Raw genomic sequence first — 12,523 nt, 5'->3', positions numbered from 1 at the left:
AGTCTTGTAAGTGTCAAGGCCCATTTTTCTGTATAGTCAGAAGAGAGGCTTCTGAGGAGCAGAGGTCATCAAACTTTTTCTCTGCAGCACCAGATAGTAATATTTTAGGCTTTGCAGGCCACGTACGGCCTCTGGTAAATTCTTCTTTCTTTTTTTCTTTCTTTCCATTCTTTTTAAAAATGTAAAAACGGGCTGCAGTCTGGCTTTGTCCTGAATGCCATAATTTATGGGTCCCTGCAGTAGAGTGTCAGTCTTTGGCTTCCTTTATCTGGCTGGGATCCTTTTATAGGATAAGTACAGAGGTTCCATGCTTCCTGAGGAGAGGTATTCCTTTCATGTGAGGTGTAAGGAGAGGGATTCATGGACAAGGTCTGGTCACTTCTGGTCTTCTTCTACTGGGTCAAGCAAATGTTTCTGGACAGGGATTTCTATAGTTTCCTTAGTGTGCCTCCACTGAACCAAGCAGGGCTTTCTATATAGGACAAGACAGTTGTTTCTAGAGAGCTCAAGACTAGGGGTTCCCATACAAGTTCAGGATGGGGCTCCTTAGACTGCATTATTCCTACAAAGAGATAAGGTGATCCAGCTTCAGAGTCAGCACAGGTGTTTCTGTACAGGTTCAGAGCTGCATTCATGTACTCGTGGACAGTAGGATCAGGTGTTCGTGTCGAGATTCAGCCGAGATTCTTATTAATTGGACTAAATTAGGCTAGCTGCTGTAACAAACCCAGAATCTCAGGAGCTTAACAAATGTTTATTTCTTGCGCATACAAAATCCAATGTAAATATTTACTACTGGTCATTAATGGGCCCAGGCAACTTCCGTTTTGTGGCTCTACCCTCCTCTGAGTCCACAGAGTTTTCACTATTCAGCTGGTAGATAGGGAAAGAAGGAGGATTCCATGAGAGGTTTTCATGGGCCAGGCCTTGAAGTAGTGTATGTCACTCTGCCTACACTTCATTGATCAGAACTCTGTCACAAGTCCACGTCTTAACTATAAGGGAGGCTGGGAAAGTGAGTGAGCTTAGGAAGAAAGAGAACAGGTTTGATAAACCTGTGGTGGTGCCTGCTACAGGATTCTGCAGACTCTACAGAGCTGCGCTGCTTAATGCAGTAGCCGTTAGCCACAGTCATGACAGTGGTTCCTGCATGAGATGAAGGTAGGGCTTCCAGAACAAAGCCAGGGCAAGAGCTGTCAGAGAGAGTCATGTCAGGGTTTCCCAAACAGGTTCAGGAGAGTGTTTCCAAAGTGTAAGGTCAGGAGTTCCTATGAAGGATCAGGTCAGACATTTCTGTAAACCAATCAAGTTAAGGATTTCTGTTGAAAGTCAGGAAAAGGTTTTCTGTAGAATCCAGTCAGAGTTTCCAGTACAGTTGTAGGCAAGGCTTCCTGTAGAAGGTCACGGCCACGGAGCTAACACAGGGTGAGGATGGGAAGTCCTGTACAGTGTCTGGGCAGGGGGTTCTGTGCTAGGTGAAGCTGTAGGTAACTGTATAGAATGAGGTCTGGGCTTAAAGTAGAGGGTCGGGAAAGGGTTTTCCATGTAAGTTGAAGACTGGATCATGGGTTCCTGTGGACTCTACAAGGTGGGGTGCGAGATAGGGATTGTTGTGCAGAGCGACGTCTTAGGGTCATTGCCAGCAATGGAAGCAAGGGCTCCTGAACTCAATCAGGGTTCCTGAAGAGGTGCCAGATGGGATGGAGATTTCTGCAGAAAGAGTCAGGTCCGTGGGTTAGAACTAGATTTTATTGTGAGCAAAATGTTTGTAAACTGCTACCTGGAGGGCAGGGCTCCAGTACAGTGTGAGGACAGAGGTGGCCTGTCCCAGGTCAAGGTAGGATTCCTAGAGAAAGATCATGGCTCAGGAAGAGGGTCAGGATAGGCGTTTGTGAAAGAGGTGGTTCAGGGACTTCCTTACAGTGTGGGTTCAGAGATTCCCATGGCAGGACAGGGGTTCCTCCTATACAATACGAGGACTGGTGCTCCTGTCCAGGGTCAGTATGGGTTTCCTGTTGATAATTAGAGAAGGTTCCTTAGAGTTCCAGAGCTAGGTTCCTGTACCAGGCTAGGACTGCAGTTCTTACAGGGGGTGAGGCCTGGGGTTCCTGAACAAGGTGGGGCCAGGCACATTTCCAGCACAGGTTCTGAGAGGGGTTTCTTTCTGTTTCAGAGGAGGGGCTTCTACAGGGTGAAAGGGCTAGTGATCTGTGGGGCAGCCGGGCAGGAGGCTTTTACAGGGCCAGGGCAGTTCTAGACAATCCCTGTAATGAGTGTGGGCTCCTGTGATTCTGCAGTGGTCTCGTGTGGCGACTCGCTAAGGGGTGCTGTTGTGTGGAGGACAGCTGCTTACCCATGACTATGTTCAGGATATATGGTCCCACCATCCCCATCTCTGGGGCTGCGGGCGAGAAGCAGCCCAAAAGCAAATCCAGATCTGAGTGAATTGAGGAGTGGTTTAAAAACGAGAGAGAAAAGCAGCCCAAGTAAGTGTGAGCAAGACTCGGGGGTGGGGGGTGGCACCATCTAAAATCTACTCGTTAAACTCAGTGTGGTCAGGGCAAGTTACTCATCCGGACTCAGACTCACTTTTTCGTTAGTAAAATGCGTACGAATATACATACTTTTTTGGAGTATTTTTTTTCAGGTGTTCATGAACTAAAGCAGCGGAGGCCTCCCAACCGTTGCCGACCCACGGTAAACACTCAGTAAATGGTGCTGCTTGCTGTTAGGAACTGCGGGGTAGAGAGGAGGCTGAGCCACGGAGCCGGGCTCAGCCCCGTGCCATCAGCTTTGTGGCCTTGGTTGACCATTTAACCTGTCTGTCTTAGAACGACACCTCACTCAGTGCGTGCTCCTACCGTGTTTCCTCGAAAATAAGATGGGGTCTTATATTCAGTTTTGCTCCAAAAGACGCATTAGGGCTTATGTTCAGGGGATGTCATCCTGAAAAATCTGCTAGGGCTTATTTTCCGGTTAGGTCTTATTTTTGGGGAAACACGGTATGTGAGGGTTTGTTAAATGGGAGAACAGATTCTGCTTTGGGAGAGCAATTCACCTAAGTGTGCTGGGGAAGGCGTTGGCACTGCGGGGAGCGCCCCCACCTACGGGGTCTAAATATTCCCCCAGAGGCTATTTGGTCCCCCTAATTTCCCCCTCTCCTTTTCTACCATTTTCCACAGGGCTGCAGGCTGAGCTGGGCCTTGAGAGATAAGAGATGAGTGACAGGAAGGCCCACGGACAACCCCACGGTCCCAGACTGGTCTTCTGACCTTTTTGTTGGCTACCATTCCAGCCGTCCCCCTGCCTTCCATTCCTGTCCTGAGTATGTCTTCTGTCCCTTGGAAGGGGGTCCCTCACGTATACCGACTGAAGCGATGTGTGTTGAGCTGCTCACAGTGTCAGCCACTGAGGGACACGGTCACGTGCCCCATCCCATGGGATATGCTTACGTACACAGACTGGCACAGAAATACTGTCCTTACCAGACCCACAAAGCCATGCTGACACACACACCCTTACGGTCTCCACATCCTGTCATACATAGTCCTTGTTCAATGTTTCAGAAATTTTTATCACTCAAATTCTGTGCCCAGTACACATGCTGTCAGGCGGTTTGCACACCACCCTGTGGTGCTCAGTCACACGAACACAACCCCACACATTTCCTCAGCCTCTTGCAGTCATCTGGTGTCACGCACGCAATCTCTTGCTGCCTCACCCCCACGCAGCGCAATCAGCCAGTCACACGCTGTCTCTCACCTTGACGTGTGGATACACAGGCTGGGTTCATACACTATTATAATTGCACATCATAACCCACTATTGTGAGGGGTCACCCGTGCTGGGTCACACGTGCTGTCTCACACAGCCTCACGCGGTCATCAAAGAATCACACACTGTTACATACCCCACCTACCGTGGCTCTTTATTCGGTCCCACACAGACTCACACCTCCAATTTCAGGACTTTGTTGGTTTTATTTTACAAAAGCTTTGAAGGTCCAGGCCAAGGGGTGTCTGTGGCCCTGAGGGTGGGGTTGTACTGACCTCTGGCAACAAGAGGAGAAGGACCCCACCGCTGCCCCGAGGCCATGCTCTGTGCCCTCACGAGCTGAGTGGCGCCACCACAGTGGTGGTGGTAGTTGGAGGCATGGGGCCTGTGGGGAAGGAGCCTGTGGGCGAACCCAGCAGGGGCCCAGGGAAAGGCACGAGGTGGCTAACAGGCCCCGACAGCACCATCGGGCCCAGACCTTGGTAAAGATGGGCAGTACCAGGTGGGCCCAATGTCAAGCCTGAGGCCACCTCCCCACAATTCCCGCTACCACTGCCCCCAGCCACCACCATGAAGCCACCAGCTGGTCCTTCAGCTGCTCCTGTACCTCCCACACTCGACCCCCGTTTCTTTTTCCCTTTGCCAGATGCCTTGCGGTTTCGAGTCTGAATACCATCCTTCCGCATGGTCAGTGGTCGGTTCACCTGTCAAAATGAAGGCCATGGGTATTTCCCAACTCCACACCTTTGCCTCCACGTCTCCATCAGGGACACCCTCGCCACCCCACTCCTTAAGAATAGGGAATTGGGGGGAGGACTTCGGGAGCCGGCCCTGGGTGTGGCACAGTATTGTCCTAAGGAATCGTGAGGTTGTGAGGTCCTGCGCTGGGGAAAGACTGGGGAAAGCCTCCCAATGTAGGACTACCTGATGCTGGAGGGAAGCGGAAACGAGGAAGGAGCTGGGAGATGGAAGAGGGAGAAGGGAACAGGAGGGAATGAAAGGGAAGGGGAGATGGAGTAGAGTAGGGAGGGATGAGGGACAAGGAGGATGGGGGAGAATAACAGCAAGGAGGGAGGAAGGGAGGGAAGAAAAGAGGGAAGGGGAAGGAGGGCGCACCTGGTGTAGCTTGTAGTAGAGGCCACAGGCATTGCAGACAGGGTCCCCGCTGGCATTTCTCCGCCACAGTGTTGTGGTGGTTGTCTGGCAGTTGGTGCACTGGGTACCTGCCCGTTTGCTGACAATCTGGGAGAAGCGAGACTGTGAGGATCAGGGCATTGGGGGTAGAGGATCCAAGAGGTGAGGATCAGGGTGAAGGCAGGGCTTCCTGTACAGGGTGCAGACTGTGGCTTCTGTATAGGGCACCGACAGGGCCTCCTGTCCAGGACAGGGGCTTTCAGTATCACGTGGGGAACTACATTAGTAGTTCTCAACTTTGGCGGACACTGGAATCACTTGGGGAGTTAAAAACAATCCTGATGCCCAGGCAGCACCCCAGACCAGTTAAATCAGCCCGTCTAGGGGAGGGCCCCAAGGTGATCCCAGTGTGAGGCCAAGGATGGAAACTGCTGTGCGGGGAGAGGACAGGCTTCCTGCTCACAGCCTGTGAGGGCAGGTCAAGGCTAGGCGTTCCTGTGCAAAGCTGGCTTCCTGTACGAATGGGGAAGGGACGGGAGAGCTGGGTTCTTGTAGAGCTTGAGGATAGGAATTGCCCGGTTAAGGGGAGGCAGGCCTGGGGTCTTACCAGGCGCTTCTTGGGTCGGATGAGGGGCCTGTTCTGCCCATTCATCTTGTGATAGAGGCCACAGGCATTGCACAGGTAGTGGCCAGTCCGGTCCCGCCGCCACAGTGGAGTGGCTGTTGCTCCGCAGTTCACACACTCCCTGGCCTCTGGTGAGATGGACAGAGGGGAAGAGGGAGCCAGGCTCAGCCCAACTTTGCCAAGGACACCCCCACCTCAGCCTCCCTGTCCCTTTTTGGGAACCTCACCACAGGTGGCCAGGGGCAGGGTTCCACGGAGCTTGGGGGAGGCGTAGGTCGCTGGATTGAGGGGGCTCCCGGTGGGAGAAAAGAAGTTACTGGGAAAGTCAGGGCCCCCATAGGCATTGCTGGGGACAGGGAGTGATGAAGGCAGTGCAGGCCCCAGAGTCAGGAGGTCCGGACTCAGTCGCTCTGTCTTTAAGGTCTCCAGGAAGCTGCTGCCGCCTTTCCCATCCGGATCTTCTGGGGCCTGGGGAGGGGAGTCCTCACGGGTGGGGCACACAGTCGAGGGAGGATACAGCCCGGTCTTGCTGTAGGCCCAGCTGGCATATGGTGAGCCTCCTGGAATCCCCTCCATGCAATTGAGCAATGGGTATACCTGAAAGACTGTTACAGGGGTGGGTATGGGAAGGAAGAAAGAAGAGGACAGAAGAGTCTAAAGCCGTCCTGTACATCCTAAAGCTTTCAGGGTGCAATGGTGCCCGACAGCCCCAACATGGTGGCCAGCTCTCCAGCCTTCCCACAGGTTGCCAGAACAGCTGCTGGCCCTTGGGTGACTCCTGGATCCTCAGCCCCACTGGTCACTCTGGCAACTGCAGTAACCTCCCGCCATTTCCCAGTGGGCTTTGAGGATGACTGTGGGGATTTGGAGCCTCATGGGACACTTGACAGCCAAGGCCACCACCACCTGCTTCCAACACTGCTTCCCAGTGTGGCAGGCTAAGGAGCATGGGCATTCCCAAGTCTGGGCTTCAGTAGGGGAAGTCATGTGAAGGCTTCTGGCCATGTTCAAGATGACCTCCGTGTGGGGCTCTGCCATAGCAAAGGGTCTCCATGGCAACTCAACAGCATGACACCAGTGTCAGGGCAGCCACCCAAAGGAGTTACCTGGGGAGTGTCTGTAGGCCTCAGCATCCCTGTAGTAGGCCAGTGCGGCAGCTGCAGCTGAGGCGGTGCTCTGGGCTGTGGAGGAGGCTGCTACATCCAAGCCCTCAGGCCCAGGGGGGAAGAACACCCCAGATTCTGGTGGTGAGGACACCAGGGCAGGGTCCACAAACTGAGGCAGGGACTCAGAGGTCCCCAGGGCTCCCAGGCCAGGGAACTCCATGGGGCCTCTGGGGTTTGACCTGTGAGGACAGGAGGGGTCCTCAGACACAGAAATCCTCCTCCCTCCCCTCTTCACCCCCTCTTCCTTCCTTTCTCCCTCCTCCCACTCCCTCCTCCCAACCTATATCCCTCCTTTCCAGCTCTCTAGTTTCCTCCTCCTCTTCCTCTCTCCTTCCTTCCCTCTCCTCCCTCATCTCTCCCTTGTCTTCCACTCTCTCCTCTTACTCCCCGTCCTCCTTTCCTTTCTCATTCTCCTCCCATCTTGCCCCATTTGTCTTTTCTTTCCTCCGTCTCTCCTCCTCTCCTTCTACACCCCTTTCTATTCCTTCCCCTTCTCTTCCTCCCTCTGTTCCTTCCTCTTCTCTTCTTCCTCTTCCTCCCTTTCTTCTCGTTCCTATCCCTCCTCCCTCTTCCCTCCTCCCTCCCTCCCGTCTCTTCTTTTATCTTCTCTCACTCAACTTCCTTTCTTTCTCCTCTTCTCCCTCTTCCTTCTCTTTCCACTCCTCCTTCCTCCTCTTCTCCTTCCCCCCCCTTCTTCCCCTCCCCTTCTTTCTCTCCCTTGGCCCCTCATCCTCGCTCCTTGGTCCCCCTTCTCTCCCTCCACCTCTCCCTTCTTCTCTCCCTCTCCCCCCAGCCACCTTCTCTCCCTCCTCCCCTTTCTATATCTCCTCCCCCCTGCTTTTCTGTCCTGTTCCCTTCCCTCCTCTCTCCTCCCCTCCTTTTTCTCCATCCTTCTCCTCTTTCTCCATTTCTGCTCATCTCTTTCTCCCTCTCCTTCTTCTCTCCTCCCCTCCTCCTCCTCCACTTCCTCTTCTCTCCTTACCCCCATTTTCCCTCCCCTCCCCCTCTAGAGGAGTCTGGGTGGGGTGGGCTGGGGTGCAGAATCAGAGTCCCTTGAACCACTTGTTCACTCCCTGGGACCTTGGGGTTCACCCTCCTGTGCTCCCCAACTTCATCCCTATCTGTTGCATCTTGCCTTCTGACTTTCTCAGAAACCCCATGGTTTCCGGCTTGACTACCCCCTCCCCCACCTCCGTTGGGTCTGCAGACAGAGTTCCTCCCTGCTCCATGGGGGGGTCAGTACCCCCACTGCTTATCTCTGCCATCCCCACCCAACTTTTGAAATCACCCTACGGCCACTAGCTTCCTCTGAGGAGGAGGACAGGTGGGAGGCGTTCCCTTTACCCTCTCCCCTGGGGAGTTTGGCCATAGTTCTGCTTTCGGGTTCGTCCAGTTTTCACCATCCCTAGGCCTCAGTTTCCCCATCTGCCAGATACAAGGTAGTGACAGGGCCAAACTAAGACCTGTGAGATGGCGGCTTGGCCTATACCATTTTGCCTCTGTACTTCCCTGTGTGTATTTCTGTCTCCCCTGGGTCTCTTGTTCCCTGACAATCTCTTTCTTCTCAAGCTTGGCTTTCTGCATTTCTCTCCCATTTTTCTATGCTACCATGATGTACATCGCGCTCTTTCTCTGTGCTTCCATAAATGTCTAATGTTTTCCCTTCCCTTTCTCTGTCTTTCCATGTCTCTATCTCTGATTGTTTCCCTCCATCTTTATCTCTCCGTCTTTTTATCTCTGTTTCTCTTTCTCTTTCTTAGCTCTCTTTATCTCTTTCTGTTTCTCTTCTCTCTCCCTCTCCACGCATATCTTCCTCTCTCCTACTCCATCTCTTTCTGCTGGTGTGTCTCTCCGGGCGCTCTCTCTGGGCCCTCTGGCCTCATCTCCGTGTCTGTTTTACTATCCCCATATCCCTGACCACACCCCACTGCACGCAGCCCTGGATGATGAACCAGGAAATCTACCCCTACCCCTGACTTGCCCTGTGAATCTGAAGCCCTTGGTTTCCCTGCCTGTGGCGTGCAGGAGATAGAGCGGAAGGCCATCTTCAAACTCCTTGCCTATGTGACCCATTGTGTAGATAGGCTCAGGGCTGGGCCTGGGGTTGGAGGTTGTACTGGGAAAGAGATGGGCCTGTGGATGTGTCCACCGCCAACCTAGGCCCCAGCATCTCTCCCTGGGGAGGGCGTCTTGGCCCCTCATCTCGGCCTCCATCTCTTCCCTCTGGGTCTCTCTAGGATTCTGTCTATGAGTCTCTCTCTGTGTGTGTTCCTGTCTCACTCTCATTTCTGTTCCTGGGTCTCCCTCTCTCCTGCTGTCTCTCTGTCTCTCTTACTCTATTTCTGAGTCTCTCTCTCTCTTTCTCCTTTCTCTCTCTGTATGTCTCTGCCTCTTGCTCTTTTATCTCTTTTTATCCTCATCTCTCTCTTTGTTTCTCCCTTCCTACTCTCTCTGTCTTCCTGTGTGTCTCTTGCTTTTTGTCTCTATCACCACTGTTCCTTTATCCCCTCATCCTCGCCTCATCCCCATAATCTCACTCCAGCCCCACTGCCCCCTGTCCCTGCACCTGACACCTTGGTGGGTCCAGGGCTGCCTACCCCTCCCATGGCAGGGGCCCACCCCCCCACCCCCAGTTATCACTCTCTGGACAGAGATAAAGTTTATCTCGAGGCTGGGGGATATGAAAGCTCCTTATCAGCTGCCCCACTAGAGTAAGTGCTGCCCCAACGGGCAGTAGGCAGCAGGTCGGCACCCTCAACTCTCCCTCGGCCCAGCCCCTCACCCAAGGTAATGACCCTCTCCCAGCCTTCAAGGGAGGGTCCCTCAGGACTGAAGGGAGCAGAGATGGGGTCTGAGGGCAGATGCATCTTAGGAGGGTTTGAGGCTCAGGTATGGGGTTGAGGAGTCAAGAGAGTTTGGGGGTATAGCTATGGGGGATGAGGAAGCAGACACAGGGCTTAAGGAAAAGAGACAACCTTGAAAGGTCCCATTTTGTGATCAGAAATAGCTTGGGAAAGCGGAGACAAGGTTGAGAGTCAGGGGTGGAATTTGAGAGTCAGATGAAGTTGAGAAGTTGGAGATGTAGTTTGGGGGTCAGACTGGATTCTGAGGGTCATGGAAAAGTTTGGAGGTCCAAGGGTTTTATTGGAGCAGAGATGGAGTTTCAGGGGTCAAAGATGGTTTTGGACATGAACAAATGTGTCTGATGATTAGAGATGGGTTATGGGTGCACAAGAGGAGTTTGAGAATGGAGATAGAGCTGGAGGAGAGAAAGATTTGGGGCCAGAGAGAAGATCTGGGGAACAGAAGACATTCTGAAGCTGAGATGGGGTTTAGGGAAGGCAGACACAAGGATTCATGTGACAGAATAGATTTGGAAGAGTAGACTTGGTGTTTGGGGTAACAAAGACATTTTCGTGCACAGCCAGAGGGTTGGGGGTGAGAAATAGTTTTGGGGGGCCAGAGAGAAGTCACAGAGAACAAATATAGGGTTTGAGAGGCAGAAATGGGGGTAAGAGAATGGAGCTAGGGTTTGGCAGGCCAGAGACAGGTTTGGGGGGTCAAAGAGAGTATTGGGGGCAGAGGCAAGGATGGTGTGGAGCAGATAAGGGTTTGGGGGGCAGAAATAGGAAGGAGGCAAAAGTGAGTTTTGGGGGAGAATTTGGAGATGAAGACAAGTTCGGGTAAGTGAAAATCAGAGTTGGGACAGAAGTAGGATTCAGGGAGATGAAAGAATGTTTTAGGGGGCAGAGATAGGTTATGGGCAGCAACAATAAGGGATCAGGGGAACATAGGTATCTTGAAAGACATGGATGGGAGTCAGGGCAGAGAGAGGTGGGGTAACGGGGTAAATTTGAGGTAGAAATGGGGGTTGGGAAGACCGATGGTCTGAAGGAGCTGTCAAGGGATTCAGGGATGGTAGACACTTTGGGGACCAGCAGTGGGTTGGGGAGTCTGAAGCAGGCTGCAGGAGTAGCCTTAAGGTAAGGGGCAGCAGACCCGGGGTTTGCCTTGCTGGGGACTCTTGGAGGGGCTGAGACTGACCTGGGCTGGTTGGTGCGGAGGGTTCAGCTGCTTTGGGGATGTGGCGAGCTCAGCGTGAATCCAGGGGTGTCCTGGCTGGCCTTGGCCTTTGAGGCTCCCTTCCTCCTTCCCTCCCTCCCTCCCCTCTCCCTCCTCTCTCCTCCCCAGGGAGTGGCTGGTGCCCTAGTGGGTGGGGCGGGCCAGGGGAGGGGGCGGGCCCCCTGCTGGTGGGGCACCTCTTGGGCAGTGGGGGCCTTCCTTCACCCCACCTGCCCACCCTTCAGATTCTCGGACCCTGTTTGACTTGGGCTCCTGAGGACTTCAGCGTCCGGCCAAACAAAATGGGCTGAAGCCAAGATAAAATGTAAATAGCAGATAACGGCTTCATGACTCTGCTGGGCCTTTCGGTGCTTGTAAAGCCCCTACTGTGTGCTGGGCCAGGTGTGGGCTGTGTCCATATGTATGCAAGTCTTTGTGGCCACAAGGCTAGGAGGGATGTGACTGTACCCATTTTGCAGGCGAGAAGAATGAGGCTCAGAGAGGTTCGGTGGGATGTGAACCAGAGCCTGAGGGACGTCTTGACTATCCAGGCCCAGCACAGGGGCCAGGGCAGGGCTGGCAGGAGGCAGGGGCACACTCACTCAGCACCTCACTGGGGCTTAGGCCAGCTCTGGCCTGCCCTGGGACAACAGATAAGTCTTATCAGATGGAGGCCACTGTGGCTGTTGGCTCCGGTAACTGGCTGTCTTGGGATGGGGGCGGGGCTGGGGGTGCACACAGGCACAGCGGCTTCAATTTCTTGCCCGCCATGCTGCTCTGGAGGCGGGAAACAGGTGGGAACCAGAGTTGGTTCCTCTGCTGATCCTTGAGGAAGGGAAGGAGAAATGAAAGGACAGAGAAGGGAAAGAGATAGAGACAGAGAAAAAAGGAAATGGGAAGACACAGAGAAAGAGACACAGAGCTGGAAGGAGGCAGAGCACACAGAAAGAAGGGAGAGACAGAGGGAGAGGGAGAGAGACACACAGGGAGAGCCAGAGATAGTTAAAGACAGAAAGAAAGGCAAAGAGAACGAGAGACAGAGATGGACAGAAGGGAACGATAAAGCCTGCAAATGACAGAGCCCAATGACACAGGTGCAGAAACAGAAGGAGACAAAGCTGACATTGTAGAGAGGAGGAAAGAGACAGAGAGGTGGCTATTCAGAGGCAGAAAGTCTGAGAGGAAGTCCATGAGATCCAGGTGGTGGCCTGGGTATGCCCTGGGCAGGTGGTGCTGTGGTGGGTGGGACAGGGGAGTGTGGATTGCTGTGGACCCATGTGGCCTGTGGCTCTGCCCTATATCTGCTGAGAGGGACCCCTAGAGAGTTGCTGGGCCTCTGCACCTCCGCCACCACCTTCCTGCCCTGTCCTACCTCCCCTAGATAGTAACAACAATGACAACAACCAGTGTTTTACGCTGTCGTAGATCCATGCCTGGCCTATTCTGAGCACTTTCTCCATGGGAAATCATAGGACGCATGCTCACAGTGGACATAGTATGTGTCCAACTTGGGTCCTCAATATGGCAGAGGTATAAGACTACCCAGTTGTGACCCCAGGACTTCATGGGACAGGGAGCTCTTCTGACCACCCATTCTACAGATGGGGAGACTGAGACCCACGGAAGGCAGAGGGCAAGATTGGAGCCCTGAGTCAGTGGGGTCTACTCACCCATGGGCCCACCCCAGAGGGAGTTTTCCATCCTCATCTGCCTCTCTGGGCCTCCGTGTCCTCATATGCAAAATGGGAGTTTTGAGGAGGAA

General features: G+C 53.5%; 1 protein-coding gene across 1 annotated transcript; it reads right to left on the bottom strand.

Annotated features, from left to right (window-relative positions):
* Positions 1 to 3,960: 3,960 nt before the first annotated feature.
* Positions 3,961 to 10,856, bottom strand: GATA1 (GATA binding protein 1). The gene is made up of 6 exons (XM_019714275.2): positions 10,744 to 10,856; positions 6,640 to 6,878; positions 5,761 to 6,138; positions 5,516 to 5,661; positions 4,891 to 5,016; positions 3,961 to 4,478 (listed from the first exon to the last, which is right to left on the bottom strand). Exons 2-6 carry the CDS (start codon positions 6,857 to 6,859, stop codon positions 4,107 to 4,109), a joined length of 1,242 nt encoding a protein of 413 aa, XP_019569834.1. The 5' UTR covers positions 6,860 to 6,878; positions 10,744 to 10,856; the 3' UTR covers positions 3,961 to 4,106.
* Between the last annotated feature and the right edge of the window lie 1,667 nt (positions 10,857 to 12,523).

This window comes from Rhinolophus sinicus, chromosome X (assembly GCF_036562045.2).
Source record: "Rhinolophus sinicus isolate RSC01 chromosome X, ASM3656204v1, whole genome shotgun sequence".
NCBI lineage: Eukaryota > Metazoa > Chordata > Mammalia > Chiroptera > Rhinolophidae > Rhinolophus > Rhinolophus sinicus.
The sequence above is the reverse complement of the archived record's forward strand: the minus strand, read 5'-3'. Positions and strand labels throughout refer to the sequence as shown.